The 21,431-nt window shown below is 56.0% G+C and overlaps 1 protein-coding gene and 1 long non-coding RNA gene across 3 annotated transcripts in view; one reads left to right on the forward strand and one right to left on the reverse strand.

Moving 5' to 3' along the window:
• LOC150000198 (uncharacterized) lies at positions 1-6,965 on the reverse strand. The gene is made up of 3 exons (XR_016513685.1): positions 6,735-6,965; positions 467-807; positions 1-327 (listed from the first exon to the last, which is right to left on the reverse strand). It is a non-coding gene; the product is annotated as an uncharacterized LOC150000198 (long non-coding RNA).
• Positions 6,702-21,431, forward strand: part of SORBS3 (sorbin and SH3 domain containing 3) — a 23,288-nt gene continuing 8,558 nt past the window's right edge. Inside the window, exons 1-16 of one of the 2 annotated variants that reach the window (XM_090290127.1) lie at positions 6,702-7,009; positions 9,317-9,473; positions 9,697-9,814; positions 11,148-11,341; positions 12,454-12,517; positions 14,705-14,743; positions 15,153-15,219; positions 16,837-16,927; positions 17,152-17,238; positions 17,337-17,390; positions 18,146-18,232; positions 18,711-18,757; positions 19,198-19,337; positions 19,533-19,585; positions 19,693-19,739; positions 19,927-20,041. In XM_090290127.1, the coding sequence (XP_090146253.1) occupies positions 6,957-7,009; positions 9,317-9,473; positions 9,697-9,814; positions 11,148-11,341; positions 12,454-12,517; positions 14,705-14,743; positions 15,153-15,219; positions 16,837-16,927; positions 17,152-17,238; positions 17,337-17,390; positions 18,146-18,232; positions 18,711-18,757; positions 19,198-19,337; positions 19,533-19,585; positions 19,693-19,739; positions 19,927-20,041 (1,413 nt within the window). In that variant the 5' untranslated portion in view covers positions 6,702-6,956. Of the gene's footprint in view, positions 7,010-9,316; positions 9,474-9,696; positions 9,815-11,147; positions 11,342-12,453; positions 12,518-14,704; positions 14,744-15,149; positions 15,220-16,836; positions 16,928-17,151; positions 17,239-17,336; positions 17,391-18,145; positions 18,233-18,710; positions 18,758-19,197; positions 19,338-19,532; positions 19,586-19,692; positions 19,740-19,926; positions 20,042-21,431 lie in introns of both variants that reach the window. The other variant, XM_090290128.1, reaches the window with a different exon arrangement.

The raw sequence follows: 21,431 nt of genomic DNA on the forward strand, positions 1-21,431 counted from the left end.
TGCTTGTTCAAGCACAGCGCCTGTAGTGAGGAGGAGGCTACTACGGATCTCGGGTTGTGGCCGTGAAGATGTTTTGTCTGTCAGGGACCCTCTGGGATGATGCTGGCAGGAGCCTCGCTTTCGTTTCCTGCTGCCCTGGGCCCTGTGGCTGTGTCTCCCAATAGCAGTGTGGGTGGTGCTTCCCAGACAGGGTCTGGCCTCGTCTCCTAACGGGGTGGTCGGACTCCAGAGGTTAGCTCGTGCCCTGCTTGTTCACAGGCTTTTCTGGATGTTGGGTTCTTTCCTTGTGATTAGAGAGTACTTGCTTTTTCTTGCTTTTCATTTATGCTAAAGAAAATGGTATTGGCAGGAGTCATTTATTAAGTCTATTGTGAATAAGAAATTAATTTGTTAAAACTTTCTTACTGTAAATTGGAAGTTATCTTAAAAAAAAAAGAAAGAAAACACTCTTTAAATGGTAACTTACTTGGCTCCCTGCATCTTTCCTTTGTTTCCTGGCGGAGGCCCTTACATTTGGCCTCACCATTTGGTAATTCCACAAGTCAAGGGAAGGACAGCCTGGCCTCTGGTGTCTGGTCTGGTCCGGACTTTGCCAAGGAATTCCTCACTCAAGGAAAAGAACCCCTCACAATAGAACACCTCTTCCCTTCACCTCTTCAGCTCTTTAGTTTTAAACCAGCTTGGCCCTGGCCAGGTGGCCCAGTAGTTTGGAGCATCATCTTGTGCACCAAAAGGTGGCGGGTTCAATCCCCAGTCCTGGCGCCTATGAGTGGCAACCAGACGATGTTTCTCTCTCTCTTCCTCTCTCTAAAAGCAACAATAATAATATTGACCACCTTGGGTGAGGATTAATCCAGCACAGTGGCTGCAGTGGTGTTTATGTCTCTCCCACCCAGAACCCACTCCTTTGCCCACTGACTCATGCTCAAGTCCCCGTTCCTGTGTGACTTCTGTGGCAGAGGCCACTACTAAAGTACAAGGAAGGAAAACATCCCAGAAAACAATCCTTACAAAAGATACAATAATTATTGCAGTGATTTAATAACTCTGCATGTGATCCTAATAATAGACATGGGTGCATTCCATCTCAGGAGAAGCTGAAGAAGCCAGAGACAAGTTGAACGTGGAGTTGAGGTTGGACTGCTAAGAAAAGGAAGTGTCAGTTCAGCCTCCTGATCCCTCTGAAAAGCAGAAATATCATGCAGATTTACAGAGAAAAAGAACCCCCACTGAGCCAGTGGGGTGGGTGGGTGTAGGAGTGGAAAATGTGTCCTTGAGGGGATTCTGTCAGTTAGGGCAGGAAAGGCAAAAGGGTGAACCCAGGACCTGCCAGGCCTGAGTCAGGCCATTCTACCTATGACATCAGGGGCCACAGTGCAATTTATAAGCCAGAAAATTAATCCAGATTTCTAATTTCTAATAAGCCCAGTACACATTTTGGGATCTTTCCCAATAAATAGCCTCCTGACTTAGCGATGTCCTTATTACTCAGCTAAACCTTCAGTCAAATGATGAGTTAATATTTACCCTAATTTCCAGCATTGTGAAAAAGAATTTTTTTTAATGCCTGGAAATTAACCCTAGTGCAAATTCACATTTACCTCTCCCTCCATGTATATTCATTCAATCCCCACTGTCTTGCCTGCTCTAGTAATTGCGGGGTCTTCTTTTCTTACCATAGCTTTCAGGTTTGGGAAAGGAAGTCTGTTTGCTTTTGATGCAGTGGGTTAATAGCTTCATGGGAAATTAGGCAGTCTTCATAACGCTGCAGTTCAGGCGGAGGTGCCTCATAGGATTCAAGGAGGTGGAAAGACAAGGCTGCTCTTTGTCTGGAGGCCAGAGCACTACCTCATGATGCCCACTGGCCAGCAACCCAGCCCTCTTCTTATCTTCCTTATCTGAGGTGGCTGCCCTGGGAAAGAGGCTGGATGCAGACCTAGTTTTCCAGCTCCTGGTTTGTGTGCCCCTTGTGGCCAAGTGACCTTGGCTGGGTTTTCCCCCTGAGGTCATCACTTATTTATCCTTGCCTCAGAAAATCTGCTTTCTACCTGAGAGCTCAAAGAGGTACATCCAGCTCAGTTCTCAAAGACGCCTCATCTGCACCTGTGCTTGCTTGCTCATCTGTTAAAGGAGGGACAGAGTGGCTGGTGGTGGCTGGCTTGTCAGTGTAAAGGCTTCCTTGAAGATAGACAGGAGACCTGGAAAAAGGCTGAGTTCTCTCCCAGCCTTCTCAGCTCAGACGTGATGGCTGAACAGCCTGTCCCGCCGTGCATGCTGGGAAAAGGTAGCCCATACAAGGTGGGCCCAAAAGCTTTCCTCTGTGTGCCCACGGGGACTCACCCAACCCCCGGCTGCCTGGCCCCTACACTGACAGCACTTGACCTGGAATGGGTATTCTTTCACCCACAGGAGATACCCAAAAATCTTGGGACCCAGGTCATGACCTTGTCAGCTTAGGAGAGTCTTCCAAGTCACAGTGGGCCTCTTCTGTTGCTTGCTTCTGTTCCCCTGGAGGTTTGGCCTGGATGAAGGTCATCGGGAGAACTTGGCATGAGCCCTGACCTGTGTGGCTCAGTGGATTGGAGCATCATCCTGCAGGGCGATGGGTTGCTGGTTTGATTCCTGATCGGGGCATGTGCCTGGGTTGTGGGCCAGGTCCTCAGTTCACGGACCGAGAGGCAACTGATCGATGTGTCTCACACACATCAATGTTTCTCTCCCTGTCTTCCTCCCTCCCTCCCCCCTCTCTAAAAATAAGTAAAATCTAAAAAACAACAACAACAAAAAAGAGATTGGCATGAGCAGGAGCTGGAATGAGAGGAACCCGGAGAAAGGGATGAGCCCAAAGGATGGAGCACAGCCCAGATTCGTGCTGTTGTGTCTGATGTGACTTGGGTTCAGTTTCTCACCATTGGGTGACTGTGGTCTTCCTCTCTAGAGAAGTCAAACTCCTCAAAAGGGACAGTGCTGCCTGTGAGTCCCTCCGGTCTGCCTGCTCAGTGCCCTGGCAGAAAGAGAGCACTTTCTGAGAGCACAGAGGAAAACCTACTTCAGGCCTAACTAAAGAGTGTACCAGAGTCGTCCATGGGGTGGAGGAGAGGAGGGATAGCAGCTGCCCCTGTCTAGCCGGGGGAGGGGGGGGGCTGAGGCACAGTACCAGGTACCACTTGGCTGCTCAGGGTAGATCTCAGAGTGACATTTGAATGCCAGGCTCCCTGCACCAGGTACATGCACTCATCAAGAAATGAGAGTTCATGTTTATGTCTTTGAGATCCTTTGCTTCCTTTCTCCTGCATGAGAAATAAAAGTGATATCTCTGCTCACAATGAAAAGCCACTTCAGAGCTATTTCCACTCATCCTTCCTCTTGGTGGCAGAGGATGACCCACTTACTCTCCTGGGCTGCCCTCTTTGGGAAGAGCCCCACATCTATTGATAGTCTCTTGGCTAATCACCCCTTTGGGTGGTGAGCAGGCATGGGTAGACCTCTGTTGACCTAGGTGTCTTGGATGGTAATCTTCAGAACAAAAGGGTGGGGGAGGGGCACGCCGCTGACTGGGATCAGATAGCCAGGAAAACAGAGCAGTTACATAACTGTGTTTATTGTGGGTCAGGTGGTTCTGAGAAGGCAAGAGGGCCCCCTGGAAGCAGGCAGTGCCAGAGATGGGGGAGAGTCACGGGGGGAGGGCTCTGTTAGATGATAAGCTAGTCAGGAGATAGTGCATTGGGATGAAAGGAATCTGCTCTGTTGTTGACAACAGCCAGGTTACCTAGGACAGCCCGCCCTAGTCCCAGCCTGTCCCTAAACCAGCCAGCTGTCTGCGGCTGGGGCCAGCAGCAAACAGAGCTGAGGCTGGAGCAAGGAGTCAGGAAATCAGACACCTGGTTCTTGGCTGAAGCTCTGGACTTTGCCACTTTTTCCCTTAGGGATTCTTATCCCTAAATAGGGGCAGAAAAGGTGTTGGTGGGTCATGGTGCCTTGTGCTCTCTGTTCCCACCAATCTCTTACCCTCTCTTCTATGAGGCTGGTGGGCATCAGGAAACAGGGTGGAGGGAAACTGTTACATGTTTCTCCTTGGGCCAAGCGTATAGCCTAAGACTCTGGGAAGGATAGCAATTTCCCCTGGTTGCCAGAGGAAGGTAGGCTCTGAGGCTGAGAGAGAGGATGAGCAGAGCGGTTCCCCAGGGTCAGTAGACAGAAGTCAAAACACCTTTGCAGGAAAGTTCAGGTGTGCAGCAGGGCCTATCTGCCTCCTACCAGGCTGTGTACTGGGCTCCCTAGTCCCATAGAGATGACACTGGTAGCCAGTCCCCAGCTCCTTACCTATGGAGCCACCTCCCATTGTGAGAGACAGGAAATTGCGACCTTGGTCAGCTCAGCCGCACTCTCTACATTAAATATTTATCTTGGAGTCCAGGTCAGAGCCCTAGAGAGTAAGAGAAGCTCGCTGCTAGTGAGAAGGGGCATGACCAGGATTCCTGGAGTGGGAAGATCTTCAGCGTCACCATCTTTGGAGAACAAGGAAGAACATGAGAGAGATGCAGCCCTTCCTGGTCATGAGGACCGTGACAGGTGGGGAATGTGACTAGTGACGAGGGAAACGGGCACATCGTTTGTCCCTGAGGGAGGGCAGAGGATGGTGACGAGGGCTGTCCAAGCTTTAGAGCAGGGAAGGTGCGCTGCCACCAGCCGGCCTTTCTGCCGCTGTCTTCTCTGGTGGGGCTGCTGTGTTCCCCGCCCCCCCCCATCCCCCACAGTTCAGCTTTCCCAGAGGATCACAGCTGCCTGGAAGGGGGCCTCAGAGGGGCGCTCCTGGAGCTCCCTGCTCAGCGCCATGAGCGCCTTTACAAAGATACCTACCATGCAGCGGGCAGGCTCAGAACCCCTGGAATCATTTCAAAGCTCTTTCCTTGGAAGACTTGCTTCGGCTTCCTGGTGCAGCCTCGAGGTCCCGGGGGTGCTAGTGCATCCCGCAGACACCTGAGCCGCCAGCGCCCCTCCCCCTCCTTCCCCCTCCCTCCCTCTGCTCTCCTCGGCCTGAGCGTCCCCTCCTGCTGTTCAGCGTGATAAGGTTTTGTGCTGCTTCATCACAAGCAGGATAGCTCGTTAGCTGAAAAGAATTGTTTCATCTTTTCTCCATTCCCTCCCCTCTCAACTTTGGAGTTGAATGAAGCGCTTGACAACACTTTAGTTGCAGCACCTTTCAGCCTTTTTCATCTCACGGCACATGTAAACTAATTACTAAAATCCTGCGGCAAACCAAAAAATATAGTTTTTGCCGATTAGTATAATTTTGATTGGCTTACCAAGAATAATAATAGTAATTGCCTACCCTTTTTGCTCCGAAGTGACTTTTAAAAATATCAGGAGCCTATAATTGCACGTAAGGACTTCTGGTACCAAGAATTAACCAATCAGACACAACCTTATTATACCACGTGACTAATAAGATATAACTCTACGATATGACCTATGTATTCATGGTTCAAGACAGGGCCATCACACCATAAGGCTATTACTGTGTTGGCTATTGTCATTTTTTTAAATTTGACAATCTAAGGAAAAAGAGGTCAGTGTCCCTGACTACGTAGTCAGGTATTGCATATTTTAAAAATTCTTGGGACACCAGTTGAAAATCGCTGTTCTGGTGCACGGTGGCCTCAGGACACCAAAGTTACCCCAGTAGATATACAATGATTGCATTCACGTTTTCCTGATTTATAACTGACCACTCCTAAAATAGATCTGAAATTGCCCAATAACTCTTTTCTATTTGGAACTTGGGGCCCCAGAGGCAAGCCAGGGGCTAAGAAGTACTCCGGAGTCTTTCCTGTTAGCGCTGAACACTCCCTGGGTGCCCTCACTCCCTGTCACAGGCCCTGTGGAGCACACAGAGGCCGGGCGAGGGGAGAAGGGCCCGCCGAGAAGTCGGAAGCCAGAGGGTGCAGGCTCCTGGGGCCAGTGTCGGAGCCGCGGGAACAGCGGAAAAGCAGCGAGATCAAAACAAATGTGGTGTGTGGGAACACCAAGACCCGGTCACCCCATCCCCGCCAAAGGGAGCCGCCCTCATCCTCTTCAGGGGTGCGGCTCTCCCGGGGGGCCGCTCCTGTCGGCGTTTCCTCCCCGGGCTGCCCGCCGCGGGGCTTGCACGTGGGAGCATCGTTTGGCAGCGCGCACGTATGTGCTTGCACGCTGCCAGACGCGCGCTTACTCGAGCCCCAAATTTCTCTCCCAAGCCGGGGCCGGGGCCTCCTTCGGTCCCTCCGTCCCTGGGGCAGGGCTCCTCGGCCTGCGGGGAGTCCTAGCTCAGCCCCAGCCCATCTGCAGCGCGTTTCCTTCTCGGGGCTGCCGACTCCCTATCAGTTGTTGGCTGCACCCTGCCCTTTAATCACTTGTGCCCTCCGTCCTGGCTCTGCACGTCCCTTCCCACCCGCTGGAAATGTTGCTGGAAACTCTGAGTGGCGATCGCCCCCACCCCACCCCCCGCGCCAGTCCCGACGCCAACCCTGCGGTGGGGGCCGGGGAGGCATCTGGGAAACCAGAGCGGGCTCCCCGGGGACCCTGGCGGCCCCTCCCGGCGCCTCCGCGCGGCCGGCCCGGCCCCCTCAGCTAGGGCCATAGCGTTCCCGCTGCACGCCCCGACAGAGGCCACTTGCACGCCTGGGCCGCGGCTCGAGCCCCCGCCCCGCAGGCCCCTCCACACCCCCACACGCTACACCCTCTCCCGGGCTCACAGTCGAGATTGGAGGAAGGCAGACGGCCGCCTGCCCGAGCCTCTCCCGTCCTTCCTCCCGTTGCGCGCTCAGCCCTGTCCATCCCTCTTCCTCCTCGGGCTCCCGGCCTCTCAGAGCCCGTCCTGACGCGGTCACGAGGGCAGACAGCACAGCCCAGACCGCTCCCTGCCCTCTCTCCCCGAGGGGCCCGGCGTGGCCAGACCGGGCAGGAGCCCGGCTGAGATGCTCCTGTCCTCCCGGCGTCCTCAGTCCCCGCCACCTGCTCGCCGGGGAAGGTAGGTGTGGGGAGGAGAGGGGGCGGGGAGGCACCTGCTCCCAGCCCCAAAAGAAGGCACATAGCCCTCCCTCGGGGTCCTTGCCCCAAACTCTGGGGTGGAAAGAGGTGAGAAGTCCCTCCTCAAGCCACAAAAAGCAAAATTTGGGAAAACCTGTCCTATCCAAGTGGACTCATAGCTAGAAAATGCCTGAGTACCCGCGAAGGCGCCTAGGGCAGATCCCCAGGCTGGGGCAGTACCTCCAGGTGGGAAGGAGTCCCAGACCACAACTGAGCCCCTTCAGGCTTCCAGCGCTTTGGAGCTAGCTGTGGGAGTGAAGGGCTGCCTGCACTCCGGGAGGACCCCCGAGATCTCCTGGCACCCTCTGTCCTCTGCCAAATGAAGAGCAGATTCCCCCATGCCTCCCTCTCCCTGTGACAGGGCTGTGAGGCAAAAAACTCAGCTCACCCTTCCACACCCACCCCTGCATGTCCCTGGAGCTGTGCCACAGGGAGAGGCAGACTGGGCCCCCAACAACCCCTGAAAACTAGAGTGCTGTGTGGACCCCCCACCCTCCCCATCCTGCTGGAGGACAGGTCTCACTGAGCTCTGCAACATGGGACCTATGGAGTCGGGGTGGGGGGGGGGGAGGAGGCGGGGTCAGCTGACCATAGAGACTGCTGATGCTGGCCTCAAACTAGGCCCCTGGGCTGGGAGGGGCTGCTGCTAGGAACCAGCCTGCCCCGACCCCCACTTGGGATCTCCCACTCTCCTCTGCCTTGGTTTCCCCCACAAGGGGAGGGAGAGCCAAAAGAACTGGGGTATGCCTGCATGTTTTGCTTTTGGTAGGAGCCCTAATGGAATCCAGCTGGTGAGCTTCCTGTCCTCCAGCCTCAGCCCTCCACTTCTCCCCACAGCCAGGGATGGGCCCTGGAAAGCTATGTCCCCAATAGGCCTTGCAAGGGTCAGAAGAAATCCTTGCTCAGACCAGACAGGGAACTGTCCCAGCCTTGTCTGGACCCTCCATTCCCCCATGGCCTGAGTAGGGGCTGGGTACAGGAGTAATTGCAGCCCCTCTTGTGCCTGCATCCCCTCTGGTCTCCAAAACTCACGCTGCTCATATGACCTCCTGCAAGTGCATACCCCCACCTACCGTTGACACCCTGACACCCTCCTGTACTCACAACCCCCATGCTGCTGCTCACATGCCTTGCACCGGCTGGTACCCCCACCAGTCATGTGCACAGCACCGCACTTACATTCCACCACACAGACACACACACACACCTCGAAGGCCCTGGCAGCACCCCGTGAGCCACCAGAGCCCACAGGCACACACAGGCCTCACTGGACAAAAACACCAGAATTGGTCCAGCCCCAGAAGGTGCTGGTAGCTGGGTCAGCTTCGGGCCCAGTCCAACAGCACAGGTGGCGGGGGTGGAGGACAGCTCTACACCACTGCTCTCTGGGTAGCAAAGCCCTGTTGGATCACCCCCCCATCTCCTGGATGCCTGGAGCCCCTTCCCCTGGGCAGGGGACAAAGGAACCAACTGGCCAGTTAGGCCTGCTGCTCCCAGGAAGGTCTGTTGAAAAACAGCCTGGAGGTGTAGGAGAAAGTGGTGCATGTGTGGCTGGGTGCGTGAGAGAGTCAGCCCCACCCGTCCACACACAACGTTGCTTTTACCCATACTGCTCTTCTCCATACCCGCCACTCAGTTCTCTGCCCTCACCCCTCACTGGCACCTGGAGCCCCCTGGGCCAAACAAGGCAGCTGATAACTGCGTGAGCTCTGGAGTGGTTTCTGCTGCCTGGAAATGCCCACATGCTCACCCCTCCCTGGAACCTGGTCCCTGCTGGGCAGTGGGCAGCGGCCTTGCTGTGGCCTATGGTGTCTCCCCAGCTTGAGGAGCCCCTTGTGCCTGCTGGTGAGCAGATGCTCACACAGGGACTGAGGGAGGCAGAGGGAACTGAGACAAAGTCCCGCGTGCCCCAGCTTCTGCCAGATGCCCCAGTTCCCTCTGCCTTCCCTCTGGGGGAACAGGCTGACTGAGCAGTGAGAGCCCCAGAGGGCCTGGCCAGCAGGCCTGCTCCTGGCCAGCCTCCCCGCCCCCACTCCCACCCGGAGCTCCTGCCTGGGCCTAACAAGCAGCCCATTGTGCCTCTGGGAGCCAGCTCTGGCAGCCTGCAGGCGGGTGCCTGGAGTGGCCTGCTTCCTGGGTCCTGGAGCTCCCACACAGCCGTCCCCTCTGCCCCTACCCCGAGGTCAAGCCCAGAGGGCACAGGCAGCGGGGCCAGCAGGGCTTTCCCTTCCTCCCTCCTTCCCCACAGAGGACCGGCAGAACAGTTGCTGGCACACCCTGCGTCCTCAGACCTTGGCCCAAGTATGCAGGCCCCACCCTGCAGCCACCCAGCTGGGCTCAGCCTGGACGACTTCATCCCAGGCCACCTCCGGGCCCATGTAGGGTCATCCTCCAGGGGGACTCTGGTGAGTGAGACAGCAAAGAAGCCAAGTCGTGGGGACCTGGCAGGGCACACGGGAGCCGGAGGTTTAGAGGGCTGGAAGGAGGGGACGGGTCGGAAGACAGCTCTAGGAGCCAGGCTGGCCCTGGAGTCTCCTCCACAGCTGAGCCTTGGCAGCTGCCACCCCCCCACCCCCCTTCCCTGGAGACTCCTGGGCCTGAGCTGCCGTTCCTGGCCCCTCCCCACAGGTGCCTGTGATCCGGAATGGTGGCTCCAACACCCTTAATTTCCAGTTCCATGATCCTGCACCCAGGACCGTGTGCAATGGCTACTTCCCAACAAGGAGAGATGCTTCCCGGCACCCAGGTGGGTCTGCCTGAGAAAACCTGGCCCAGGAGCCCCATATGGGGTGGGGGGCCTCCGAGCTCAGCTAACTGCCCCTCCCTGGGTGAGCAAGCCGGCCTGAGAGAGCGAAAGCCCTGTGAAAGTGCTGCTGACACACGCCTTCTCCTCCCTCCCGCCGCCCCAGTGCCAGGGAAGGAAGTGTGGGGGACATTGCTGTGGGGGCTGGGGGGCCTCCAGTAGGGCAGGGAGCAGCTCAGATTGGGGGTGGAAGGGCAGAGGACCTGAGCACATGTTGGCTGTAGAAGGGTGTGGGGCCCAACCCCCCATCCTCCAGGCCCCTGAGGGGGCTGCGGTCTGTATTCACCAGGGAAGCACAGGTGGACAGGCAGCCCTGAGGAAATGTCAGCCCCTGGACTCCTAGGGGTCATCCCAGCCTGGGCCCCAGGGTCCAGATATCCTGGGACATCCTGTGCGGGCCCAGAGGAGGCAGGCACTCTGTCCAGGGGTTCATTCTTTTAACAAATCATTGCTGAGCACTCAGAACACGCTGAACACTGGAAAGACGCTTTACAAGTCTCATTTATTTTATCCCTCAACATCCTGGCAAAGGATGGACATCTTTCCAGTGAGGAGCTGAGTCTCAGAGAGGCTCAGCCACAGAGGCAGAGTTAATTCACACAGCAGCCCTGACTTAGGCTGCTGCACGGGGACCTAGGGCTGGAGGGGCTGGAGGGGCTGGGGAAGCTGAGGCCCGACAGCCCTGTCTGGTGGATGTGTTTCTGTCCCTTACCAAGAGCCTCTAGACTATGAGGCAGGTGCTGTGCTGGGCACAGTCACACCCACTAGGCCCCACTGAATCCTTGCCATGCTGCCCCTGAAAGTGGAAACTGAGGCACTGGGAAGTCAGTTGCTGTGTCCAAGGTCACAAAGCCAGTATGTGGTCGAGCAGAAGTCTGAATTCAGGCCTGTCCCCTCCAAGCCCTGCGTCTTTTCTGCCCCACCCTGCTGCTTCCCCAGCTGGGATTTCCCCCCTCCCCTCAGCATTTTCTGCAAGTAATGATTCCCAGCCCTCCTTCTGGAAGTTCTTAGGGCAGCCCCAGGACAGCAGGGCAGGGTGGGCACAGATTTCTCAAGACAAAATCCACTTACATTCACTTTAACTAAAACACAAACAGAGGCCTGTGGCCCTGCTGGGAATGGGAGGTTGTTAAGAGTCTGTGTCATCGACTTAAACAAACAAGGAGATGTTGAAATGTTCAAACCCACAGGGATCAGTATTCTGAAGAGCTAAGGGGTAGACAAGGCCAGGTGGGGCCCCTACTTGTTGCTAATGCTCTCACGCACATGCTTACAGACCCTGCTTGGTATCAGACCTGGCCAGGCCCTGGGAGCCGGCCCTCGGGGACTCAGAAGACTCCCACCTCCCAGCATCCCCAGAACTGGTCAGCCACATGGACCAAGGACAGCAAACGCCGGGACAAGCGCTGGGTCAAGTACGAAGGCATTGGGCCCGTGGATGAGAGCGGCATGCCTATTGCCCCCCGATCTGTGAGTCCAGAGCTGGGGGCCATGGATGGATGGGGCTCAGGGACCCATACTGAACACATCTGTGAATGAAAGTGGGGGCAACCAAGACGGTACCAACATAATTCAGACTCAATGAGGGAGGGGTTCAGCCACAGTGGGTTTCAAGGGTCATGAGCCCCACAGAATTAGAGATACTCTTGTATGTCTGAGTTGCACGAAAGTTTGTAGAGTAAGAGGGGATGATTAATGCCCCCTGGCTCTCAAAGGTGGAGGGCCACTGCTGGAAGGACCCCTCTAGTGGCATCGTCGCAGCGCTCGGGAAATGGTTGCTGAGTGGATGACTGGCTGAATGAAAGAGCAGGGTCCTGGGTGAGAAGGCCTCACAGCCATGGGTGAGCGCGGGTGGATCCAGCTCCAGGCTGCAAGAGGCTCTGCCCTCCTGCCCCCACGCCTGTCCCGAGGCAGCCACCTGCCTCTAGGTTGGTTCACCACCCCCTCATCTGAACTTAAACCTGAACCTGAAACCAGTAACATCCCCTTCCTGCCTCCCAGGGCTGTCTTGAGGCTCAGGAGAGGCAGGGAATATGCAAGACTATTTCCACCTCTATTATTGCATTTATTTTTCATTACCTAGAATCACATACTCTTTTTGTAAGAAGATTTTATTTATTTATGTTTAGAGAGAGGGGAAGGGAGGGAGAAAAAGAGGGAGAGAAACATCAATGTGTGGTTTCTCCCGCACGCCCCCAAATGGGGACCTGGCCGGCAACCCAGGCATGTGTTCTGGCTAGGAATTGAACCGGCAACCCTTTGGTTCACAGGCCAGTGCTCAATCCACTGAGCCACACCAGCCAGGGCTAGAATCACATATTCTTTGTAGAAACATCAAAATACAGAAAAGCAAAGTGAAAAAAATATGAAGCACCCCAAATCTCACAGCTCAGGGCTTCACTGATGAAGATCCTTCCATGATCTTATCTTTCTTATTCATACATACGCGCTACACGAAGTTTCTGTCGTTAAAGACACTACTCAGCCCACCCATGGAGGTTACAGGAAAAGGACTCAGTAAGGAAAAACTTCTGTGGCTTGATTTTGGGAGGGTGGCCTGACTTTGCCTTTTCTGATCCCAGAGTGTTGACAGTCCCAGGGACTGGTACCGGAGAATGTTCCAGCAGATTCACCGAAAAATGCCAGGTGAGACAGCCTTCCAGGGCTCTTCCTCTGCCAAGGCAGCTGTAGCCCCTGGGGCTCAGGAAGCCAGGGGCAGAAAAGGGAACTGGCCTGCTCAGGCAGCTCCTCTGCACCCACCCAGGCTCTGTGGTAAGTGGGTCCTGAAACAGGTTGAAGGAAGTATCCTCCAATCTCCTCCCTGTCTTTGGGATGGGAAGGAGGGACAATGACCAGACACTTTCCCTAGTATCATCTGAGGGTATTGGGGATCCATGAGGTCACTCATTCATTCAGTCTGTCCCTTGATCATCTCTTGAGCACTTACTGTGTGCTGAGTACTATTCTGGGTGCTGAAGATAAAACAGAATGAAAAAGAATGTCCCTGTCCCAGTGAAGCTTAAGACACAGGGTGACAGAGAGCAAACAGCTGAATGCTCAGTAGGGCAGCTGGTGGTCAGCGCTAGGGAACAACAGGCTGGGCACACCTGGTGCAGGGAAGCTAGCAGAGAGGCCCCCACCCCCTCAGGTCAGTGGCATCAGAGCAGAGAGCTCAGGGAATGATGGAGGTGGCCCTGCAGGGCAGGGGAGGAGCAGGGGACCCCCGGAGACCCTGGGGAAGATGTTCTGTTGCATCAAGGAGGGACCAGACTGGAATAAAGGTGGCATATGGTGGGAGATGGGATTGGGTCACCAAGGGCCTTTGGGGCCATTATAAGGACTTTGGCTTTTATTCTGCAAGGGCTGAGGAGCCCTCGGGCTGCTCTGAGCAGAGGAGTGGCCTACTCTGAGAAGGGGTGGCTGGAAAGTCTCACTCAGGCTCTGTCAGGTGGGAAGGAGAGAGGGCAGAGGTGGAGGAAGGGGACCAGGGGGGAGGCCTGGCTTTCATCCAGGCAGAGACCACAGTGCCTCCGACCAGGGCAGCAGCAGCAGGCCTGGTGGGATTAAGAGACAGGGTCATGGGAATTTGTGGATGGACTGGACGCGACATAAAAGAGAGGAGTCATGGATGACTTTAAACCTGAGCAGGTCAAAGGATGGAGTTGTCACTTCTACAGGCAGGGAGGCCTGCCAGAGGCGCAGGTGTGAGAGGCCCACAGTTTTCCATGTGGCGCCTCCAAGTGGGACTGTTGAGCAGGCAGTTCACGCACAAGTCAGTAGTTCTGAGACCACGCCTGGGCTGCAGGTGGGAATCCCTGGGACTCACTCAAGGATATTTTGATGTAGATATGCCCAAGTAATTCTAATGTGCAGCCAAGGTTGTGAGTCCCTGGACTAGATGTTATTTTTTGAATCCAGAAAACTAGACAAGATCATCTATGGGGGACAGAGGCCTGGGCACTGGGTGTTTCCCAAAACAAGCAGGACTCAGCCACAGAGACTGGGGAGGTGCAGCAGGGAGGCAGGAGGAGAACCAGAGTGGTCTCCCTGCAGCCAAGTGGAAGAGGAAGTTCAAAAGGAGGAAGAGACCCACTGGGACACATGCTGCTGACGGGCCCATACACTGACCATTGGGCGTGGTAATGTGGAAGTCACCGGGCCCTTGGGCAGAGCAGCTGGGGCCAGGATGGTGGGGCTGAAGCCTGGGCAAGGAGAAGGGAAGTGGAGACAGAGTATGAGTCACAGCCAGCCAAGGGCTGCAAAAGAAAGCAGAAAACCCCAGGAGCTGGAGGAAGGTGTGGGGCCCGGAGAGGGGTACTTTGTTGGCATTGGGGAGCCGTGGGGGCACAGCAGCCTGTCTAGGTGATCGGGTGGGTTGGCCGGTCAGTTGCTTTTCGTAGGAGACCCTGGAAAGTCACAAGCACCTACCTTGAGGAGCGGGTCTGGGCAAAGGCAGAAGGACAAGCATTTAGGAGAGGGTGCAGAAGGGGAAAGAGGAGGAGGAGGAACTGCAGTTTCCCCTACCTGGCATGAGTGCAGGTCTGAAATGTCAGGGAGCAGGCCTGTGTGGAAACCAGGTAAGGAGGAGCAGAAGTTGGGGGCAAGTCCACTGCCTGAGCTGGTGGCACAGGCCTTCCTCCAGAGGCGTTTCAAGCCCTCCCAGAACAGCTCTCCTCATTCCTCCCCTCCCTCGGGACATTCTTCAGGCCCTGACTCAGTCCCTTGGCTCCTGCTCTGGGCAGGAGGGAGGCTGGGAGCAGCTGGGGCAGCCTCACAGGGCGCCCTGACCTCGCCTGCTGTCCCATTCCTGACCCCATCCTTTCTCTCTTGCAGACCTGCAGCTGGATTGGACTCTTGAGGAATCACCCAAAGGTGAGGGGGTGGCCCGCCCCAGCCTGGCCCTGCATTTGCCCCTCTCTGCAGCCACGCCTGGCTCTGTGGCTCCCCATTGGGCTCAGTTCAGCTTGAGATCCCAACCCCTCGCAGGTGGTAACTAATGCCCTCAGCTTTTCTGTCCAGGGACTGCCTGGCCCTGGCCATGATTTCTCTGGGGCTCTCTGTCCTCGTCTGTAAAATGGGGACACTACCTATCCTGGAGCTGTTTTGAAGATTTTTTAAAGAGTACAAAGCTCTCTGTGCAAAGCCAACAGTTAGTGGCCCTGAACACAACCCCACTTCCCACAAGCAACCCAGGAGTGTGGGTGGGCGTGGGCGCAAGGCACCCCCAGCCCTTGCTCTCACCTCCCACCTTCAGTGGCTTCCTCTTGCGTTACCTCAGCAGACTACAGGCATCCAGGGCGCCAGCACAGACCCGCCTCCCGGCCAGGCCAGGCCTACAATCTGAGCAGGTAAGCTGCAGTGGGGAAAGTGCCTGAGGGCTGAGAGGGATCTGAACCTCCTTGTGGGGACTGGCACCCCCTGGTGCCCACCGCAGGCACAGCCTCAAAGCTCAGCCCCTTTTCAGGATCCCCGCCAGGGCCCAAGGGGAATGGCAGGCAGGGGTGGACTTGGCACCCATTCCTGGTCAGAACCCCCATGATGCTTTTGTGGTTGGCAGCAGGATTCATTACCCCACAACTAGGTGAGGACTGTGGCCATCACTTAGATGATGCCTGAGAGGAAATAAGGGAGTGGAGGATCCCAGGTTTCCTCCCAGATGCCCTTGAGAGAGGAACCTTCCCCCATCCCCCAAGAGAGGTGAAGGATGTGGCTGCTTTTCTCTGTGCAAACTACACAGGCCCGGTCCTGGCTGCCAGCACCTGGAGGGGCACAACCTTGCCTTGGGAATCAGGAGCTTTGTTCGTGGTGAAATCAATGACATTCTTATTTCTTTCCTGAAGGGATTCACCTCATTGACGCAGCCACAGCTGTCCTGTGGCTCTCAGATTTGTCAACAAAACAGAGGCTAAGAGCTCAAGATCTGGACTCAGAGTTCTGGATTCAAGCTGCCACTGGCCATGTGACCTTGGGCCACTTAAGCAATCGAAGCCTCAGTCTCCCCACCTGACAAGTGGGGATCATTGGCAGCTGTGAGGATCAAGGCTCATAGCAAGACTCCACAAACATTATTAATGTACAAGCTTAAGTATGACTAGAGCCTCCTTAAATCAGGAAAAACATATTCTAGTCTCGTTATCACTACCATTACCAATATTCTTTTGAAAATTGAAAATAGAGTCATGATTACAGCTAACAGATCCTGACCCTCCGGTCAGACATTCCATCACTTGATAAGCTTGGTGTAGTCATTCCACTTAGTGAAAACATTCAAATTCAACAGACGCTGGAACATGGAAGCCAGCCAAGAAGGAAGTCCCAGAGGGAGCCAAGGCAGCTATGACAGTGTGGTGCCTGGAATGTAGCTGGAGTGGTCTCCAGATGAGGTCACTGAGTCCAGCACTCAGAACACTGAGGCCCGGGCCCCAGGGTCAGGGCTGTGGGCACTCTCCCCCTTCCTTGGATGGGTGTGGATGTTGTCTCACAGCCTTGATCACGGGCGAGAGCCTATGCGGCCTGGCAGCCAGAAAGAGCAGCTTCATCGACTAAGCACAGAGACACGTGGCTGCAGGCACAGGACCAGACTGAGCGCAAATGCAGGCTGCTCTGCATGCCAGCAGGAAAGGCCCCTCACAGAGCCAGGGCATCTGTCAGGCCGTCTCCTGGGTGGCTCAGCTCTGTGCCCTCACACAAGCTTCACCATGCCCGTGTGCAGGTGGGAATTGTTCTCATACTACAGGTATCAAATCTGAGGCTCTGGCAGTTCAGTAACTTGACAAAAGGTAGCACAGCTAGGTGGTAGAGCTGAGATTTGAACTCAGAGCTCCTAACTTCCCATGATTTAACACTGCTCCCCAGCCTGGAGCAGGAGAGGCTGGGAGTGCAGCTCATGCCACCAGGGCTGTGTTCTCACTCATGCCTCAGTTTTCCTAGAAGGAAACCAAAGAGATGCCCTTCCCTTTCTCTAGAAGGAACTGGGACTTCTCTGAAGAGTTTCCTAGAAGCACCTTCAACTATAATTCTGGAGCACCATCCTCCCTGTCCCAGACCTCAAATCAGGTAGATCACCCAGGCCCCTCCCCACACGGTGCCCAGTGCCTTCTTGGCCAGGCCCCTCTACGGAAAGAGCACTGATAGTGCCCTTTCACTTGGGGCCGGTGCAGCTGGGTGAGCCCAGAACCCTCAGGAGGGACTGGGGGTCATTGGGCAGGGTCTGTGGCCCGTAAGCCTGCCCAGGGTTCCAACCTTCTCTACTCAGGCTAATACCTACTGCCTCCACGCAGGTGCCCAGACGCCGAGAGAAAGTGGACAATGTCTGGATGGAAGAATCTTGGAACCAGTTTCTGCAAGAACTAGAGACTGGGCAGAAGGTAAGTGTGGGTCCGGCCCCTGCATGTAGATGCACCCCTCACCTAGTGCATTTTGGCAGGTGAGGACGCCCCCTCTGATGCCCCGTTTCCACCCTCAGCCCGAGAAACCCCTGGCAGATGACACTGTGGAGAAGTCTTCCCAGCCCATTGAGGTGAGCGCTCAGGGAAGGGGTGGGGGGAGACAGCAGTGCTGGGGGGCAAAGGCAAGAGAGGCTGGGTGTCCCCTCCAGTCCCACGCAGTTTACCTCTGAGTCCTCAGCACCCACAACAGTGCCCAGCACACAGTGGGCACTCAAACATGTGTTGCATAAATGTCATAAATGTGTGTTGATCAAAGTAGGAGCAGAGGGAGGAAGAGTGGTCAGTGTGAACTGGGGTTGTTGGGAAGTATTCTCAGAAGTGGAGCTGGCCTCTAGGAGTCAGAAGGGTTTGGCCAGGCAGAGATGGTGCTTGGATGGGGGAAGCGTGGAGGCGAAGCCTGGGCAGCAGGGTGGGCAGTGGGGAGAGGAGGCCAGATTGTGTACAGTGAAGCCAGGTCACGGAAGACCATAGAGAACTTGATGGGAGGGAAACGGGGAGCCCTGCAGGCTCAAACAGAGAAGTAAGGTGACAAAAATGGTCCGGAGGGACTATCAGGAAGTCCTAAGGGACTACCTAGGGGTACCAGACAGGTGAGCTGGGTCATCGAGAGACTGTGGCAGGGCCCTCCGGCTCCCGGAGACACACCTCGGGCAGGCACAGGGCCAGGGGCCAAGAGCTGGTCCTGGCCCTGTGCCCTGAGCCCGCCCTTTAGGAGAGCGCAAGCACCCGTGCTCTGTCGCGCTGCCCCCTGGGCTTCTCACATCTGACCTTGGACCGGCGCCCCCAACCATGCACTGCCCAAGTCTCTCCCCGTCACCTGGCCCAGGTCTTGCTGGAGAGAGAGCTGGCCAAGCTGAGCGCGGAGCTGGACAAGGACCTGCGGGCTATTGAGACCCGGCAGCCATCCCCCAAGGTACCGACCTCCCAGCCCCCTCCTGGGAGACCCTGGCCCCGGAGTCCACTGCAGCTGGGCCTGGCTGAGAGGGGCAGCCCAGAGGTGTCCCTCCAGCTGCACTCAGCGCGACTTGAGCAGGCTTGACCCACGTCTGCGCTCTGCTCTACAAAGGCGGGGCGTAGACTTTTCCGAGTGACCCCTAAAGACTCTCCCAGCCCGACTCTGCGTCAGCCTGAAGTCGAGGGGCCGGGGTCCCCGCCCGGTCCCCAGACCTCGGCCAGCCATACCCCGGATCTCCGCCATACCCCGCTCGCTTCCCCGGGCCTCCCTCCCTCCGCCGCACGCCCCTCCCCGCGCTCCCACCCCCTGCCCTTGCTCCGCCCGGTTCCCTCCCGCCCCGCCCCCCTTCCTCTCTCTGAGCCACTAACTTTCCCCCAGGCGGCGGCCTGGGCTGCGGCGGGACGAGTCCCAGCCCTAACCGCAGTCCGCCTCTTAGGGTTCCCAGGTGCCCCGACGGCCCCCGGAGCCACGGCCCCCCTCGCGGTGAGTGGTGGGTGTGCGCGGAGGGCAGCCGGGAACGTGGCTGGGGAGGGGACGTGGCTCGGGGAGGGGACGTGGCGTGGTGGTGGTGGAGGCGCCGTGGGGGGCGGCAGGTGGCCTGCAGGGACGCGGCACCTTCCCGAAGGGACGGCCGGGGGTCGGGGGTCGGGGGCTGTCCCTGGCACCCAGATGGAAGTTGTCCTCAGCTGAGGACTAGGTGGCCGCGGACCGCACTTCCCAGCGCACCCCCGCCTCCCTGCCTGGCCGCACCCTTTCCCGGCCTGGCCCACTGCTTGGGAAGTCGGACGTCCTGTGGCGATCCTGGGGGACGCCTGGGAAGGAGGCAGCAGGAGGTCGGGCGAGACTTGGGGCGGTCTGGGATGAGCCTGGCCGGGCGGGAAGCCAGACAGGAGGTGGCTCACTCACTGTGTCCCTGCCTGCAGCCCCGCCTCCGCCTGGAGCCCCGGCTTCCCAAATGCACTTTACCGGGGTTCCTCCCGGCCCCTGAGCCCGCACAGAATGGCAGATGGAGGAAGCCCCTTCCTAGGTCGTAGGGATTTCGTCTACCCTCCCCCAGCCCGAGGTAAGGACCAGGTCCAGACCTTTTTCTCACCCAGACGCCTACATCTGGTGCCTCCCAGGCCGTGGCCGGAAGATCCTAGAGCCCCTGCTTCCATTGGTGCCTGGGTGGGGAGGGGAATCACCCCACCCCAAGCCCCCACCCCAGCCCCGTCCTGCAGACATGGCCTTCCCAAGTTGAACGCATGCTTCTCCACAGACCCTGGTGCCTCCGAGCGAGGGGCCAGCCCTGCCAGGAAGGAAGAAAAGAAGGTAAGGAAGGGTATGGGAGCATTGGGGTCAGGGTGCCCAGAGGGCCTGGGCTGGGTCTTGGTGGCTGCATGACTGGACCACCCCCTATGTCCTCTCCCCCCACACAGAGGAAGGCTGCTAGGCTCAAGTTTGACTTCCAGGCACAGTCCCCCAAGTAAGTGCCCTTCTCTCCCCACCCCTGCCCCTGGGGCTGGCTCTGCACTCTGGGGGGGGGGGGGGGCAGCAGGCCTGAGGCGGGCATCCCCAAGGGGTGGCGGGGACTCTGGGTGTTTTGGATAGGGTCTGAAAAGGAGGAGGGACAGAAGGACTCAGTTTGCCTCTATCCTCGCTCTGGCCCTCAGGGAGCTAACCCTGAAGAAGGGGGACATCGTCTACATCCACAAGGAGGTGGACAAGAACTGGCTGGAGGGGGAGCACCATGGCAGGGTGGGCATCTTCCCTGCTAATTACGTGGAGGTGAGCTGGGGCGGGGGTCTGGGGGTGGGAGCAAGCTGGTGCAGCCCTCTATCTGTCTGGCTTGTGTGGCCGCCGTACCTCACAGGTTCCCTAAGATGTGCAGCTGGGAGCTGGGCGGTGCCAAGTCTCAGTCTCACTCATGGCCTCAGCCCCTCAGTGTGGCCCAACGCTTTGCCATCATGTGGGAAATGTTAGTTCAACAAGGGCTGCAGGTAGAGCCCAGCCCATGGGGGGAACTAGGGACAGCCAGCCCTGCCAGTGTCCAGACTGTCACAGGCAGAGTCCCTCTCTCTCAAGCTGTCTTGGGGATGAATCCTAATGACACCTGGCTAGAGTCCAAAGTGTGTGACATCTACAAGTCACATATACATGTAGCATCTTCATTTTCTTGTGTACAATTGACTCTTGAACAATGCAGGGGTTAGGGGCGCTGGCCCTGCACAGTTGAAAATCTACTGTCCTTTCTGACTCCCCGAAAACAGCTACTGATAGCCTACTGTTGACCAGAAGCCTTACTGATAACATAAATAATCAATTAACACATATTCTGTCTGTTATATGTATTATATACTGCATTCTTAAAGTAAGCTAGAGAAAATATTATTAAGAGAAAATACATATATCTTTTTTTATGCATTCATGACATAAAATTTTTTAAAAATTTTTAAAAATATTTCTAGGCTATGTTGTTCATGTGTGAGTTTTACAAATCTCCAAAATCTTTTCAATATATTTACTGGAAAAAATCTGTGTATTAAGTGGACCACACAGTTCAAACCCATGTTGTTCCAGAGTCACCTGAATGACCCTGTCATTCCTCTCATTAGCCCAGGAGAGTGATAGCTCTGTCCCATTTTACAGATGGACTTGCTGAGGTTCATGAACAAGTTGTTAAGTAGAAGATCCAGACTCTGAATCCAGACCCAGGTTCTGGATTTGATAGGTATAGGACTATCAGCTATCTTTGTTATGTGTGTCTTCTAGGGAGCTTCAAGCTATCTGATTTATTAGTTTAAAGTTGTACATGATATTTCCTTATTATCTTTTTATTTTATTTTTTTTTTTTTTTTTCTTTTTTTTTTTTTTTATTTTGGTTTTTCAATTACAGTTGTCCCCTTTTCCCCCAATTTCTCTCCCCCACCCAGCCCACCCCCTCTCCCGCAATCATATCCCTCCCCGCTGTCCATGTCCATGAGTCCTTCATGCAGGCTCTTTAATTAAACCCTTCCCTTACTTATCCCCCTTCTCTCCCTCTCCCCTCCCCCCTATTGACTGCTACTCTGCTTTTTGTTCTATTTAGTTCCTTTGTCTGTGTTGTTCTTTAGTTTCCTGTATTAGGTGATATCATATGGTATTTTTCTTTCTTTGCCTGGCTTATTTCACTAAGCAT

Source organism: Furipterus horrens, unplaced genomic scaffold (genome assembly GCF_987537825.1).
Source record: "Furipterus horrens unplaced genomic scaffold, mFurHor1.1.pri manual_scaffold_10, whole genome shotgun sequence".
Classification (NCBI taxonomy): Eukaryota; Metazoa; Chordata; class Mammalia; order Chiroptera; family Furipteridae; genus Furipterus; species Furipterus horrens.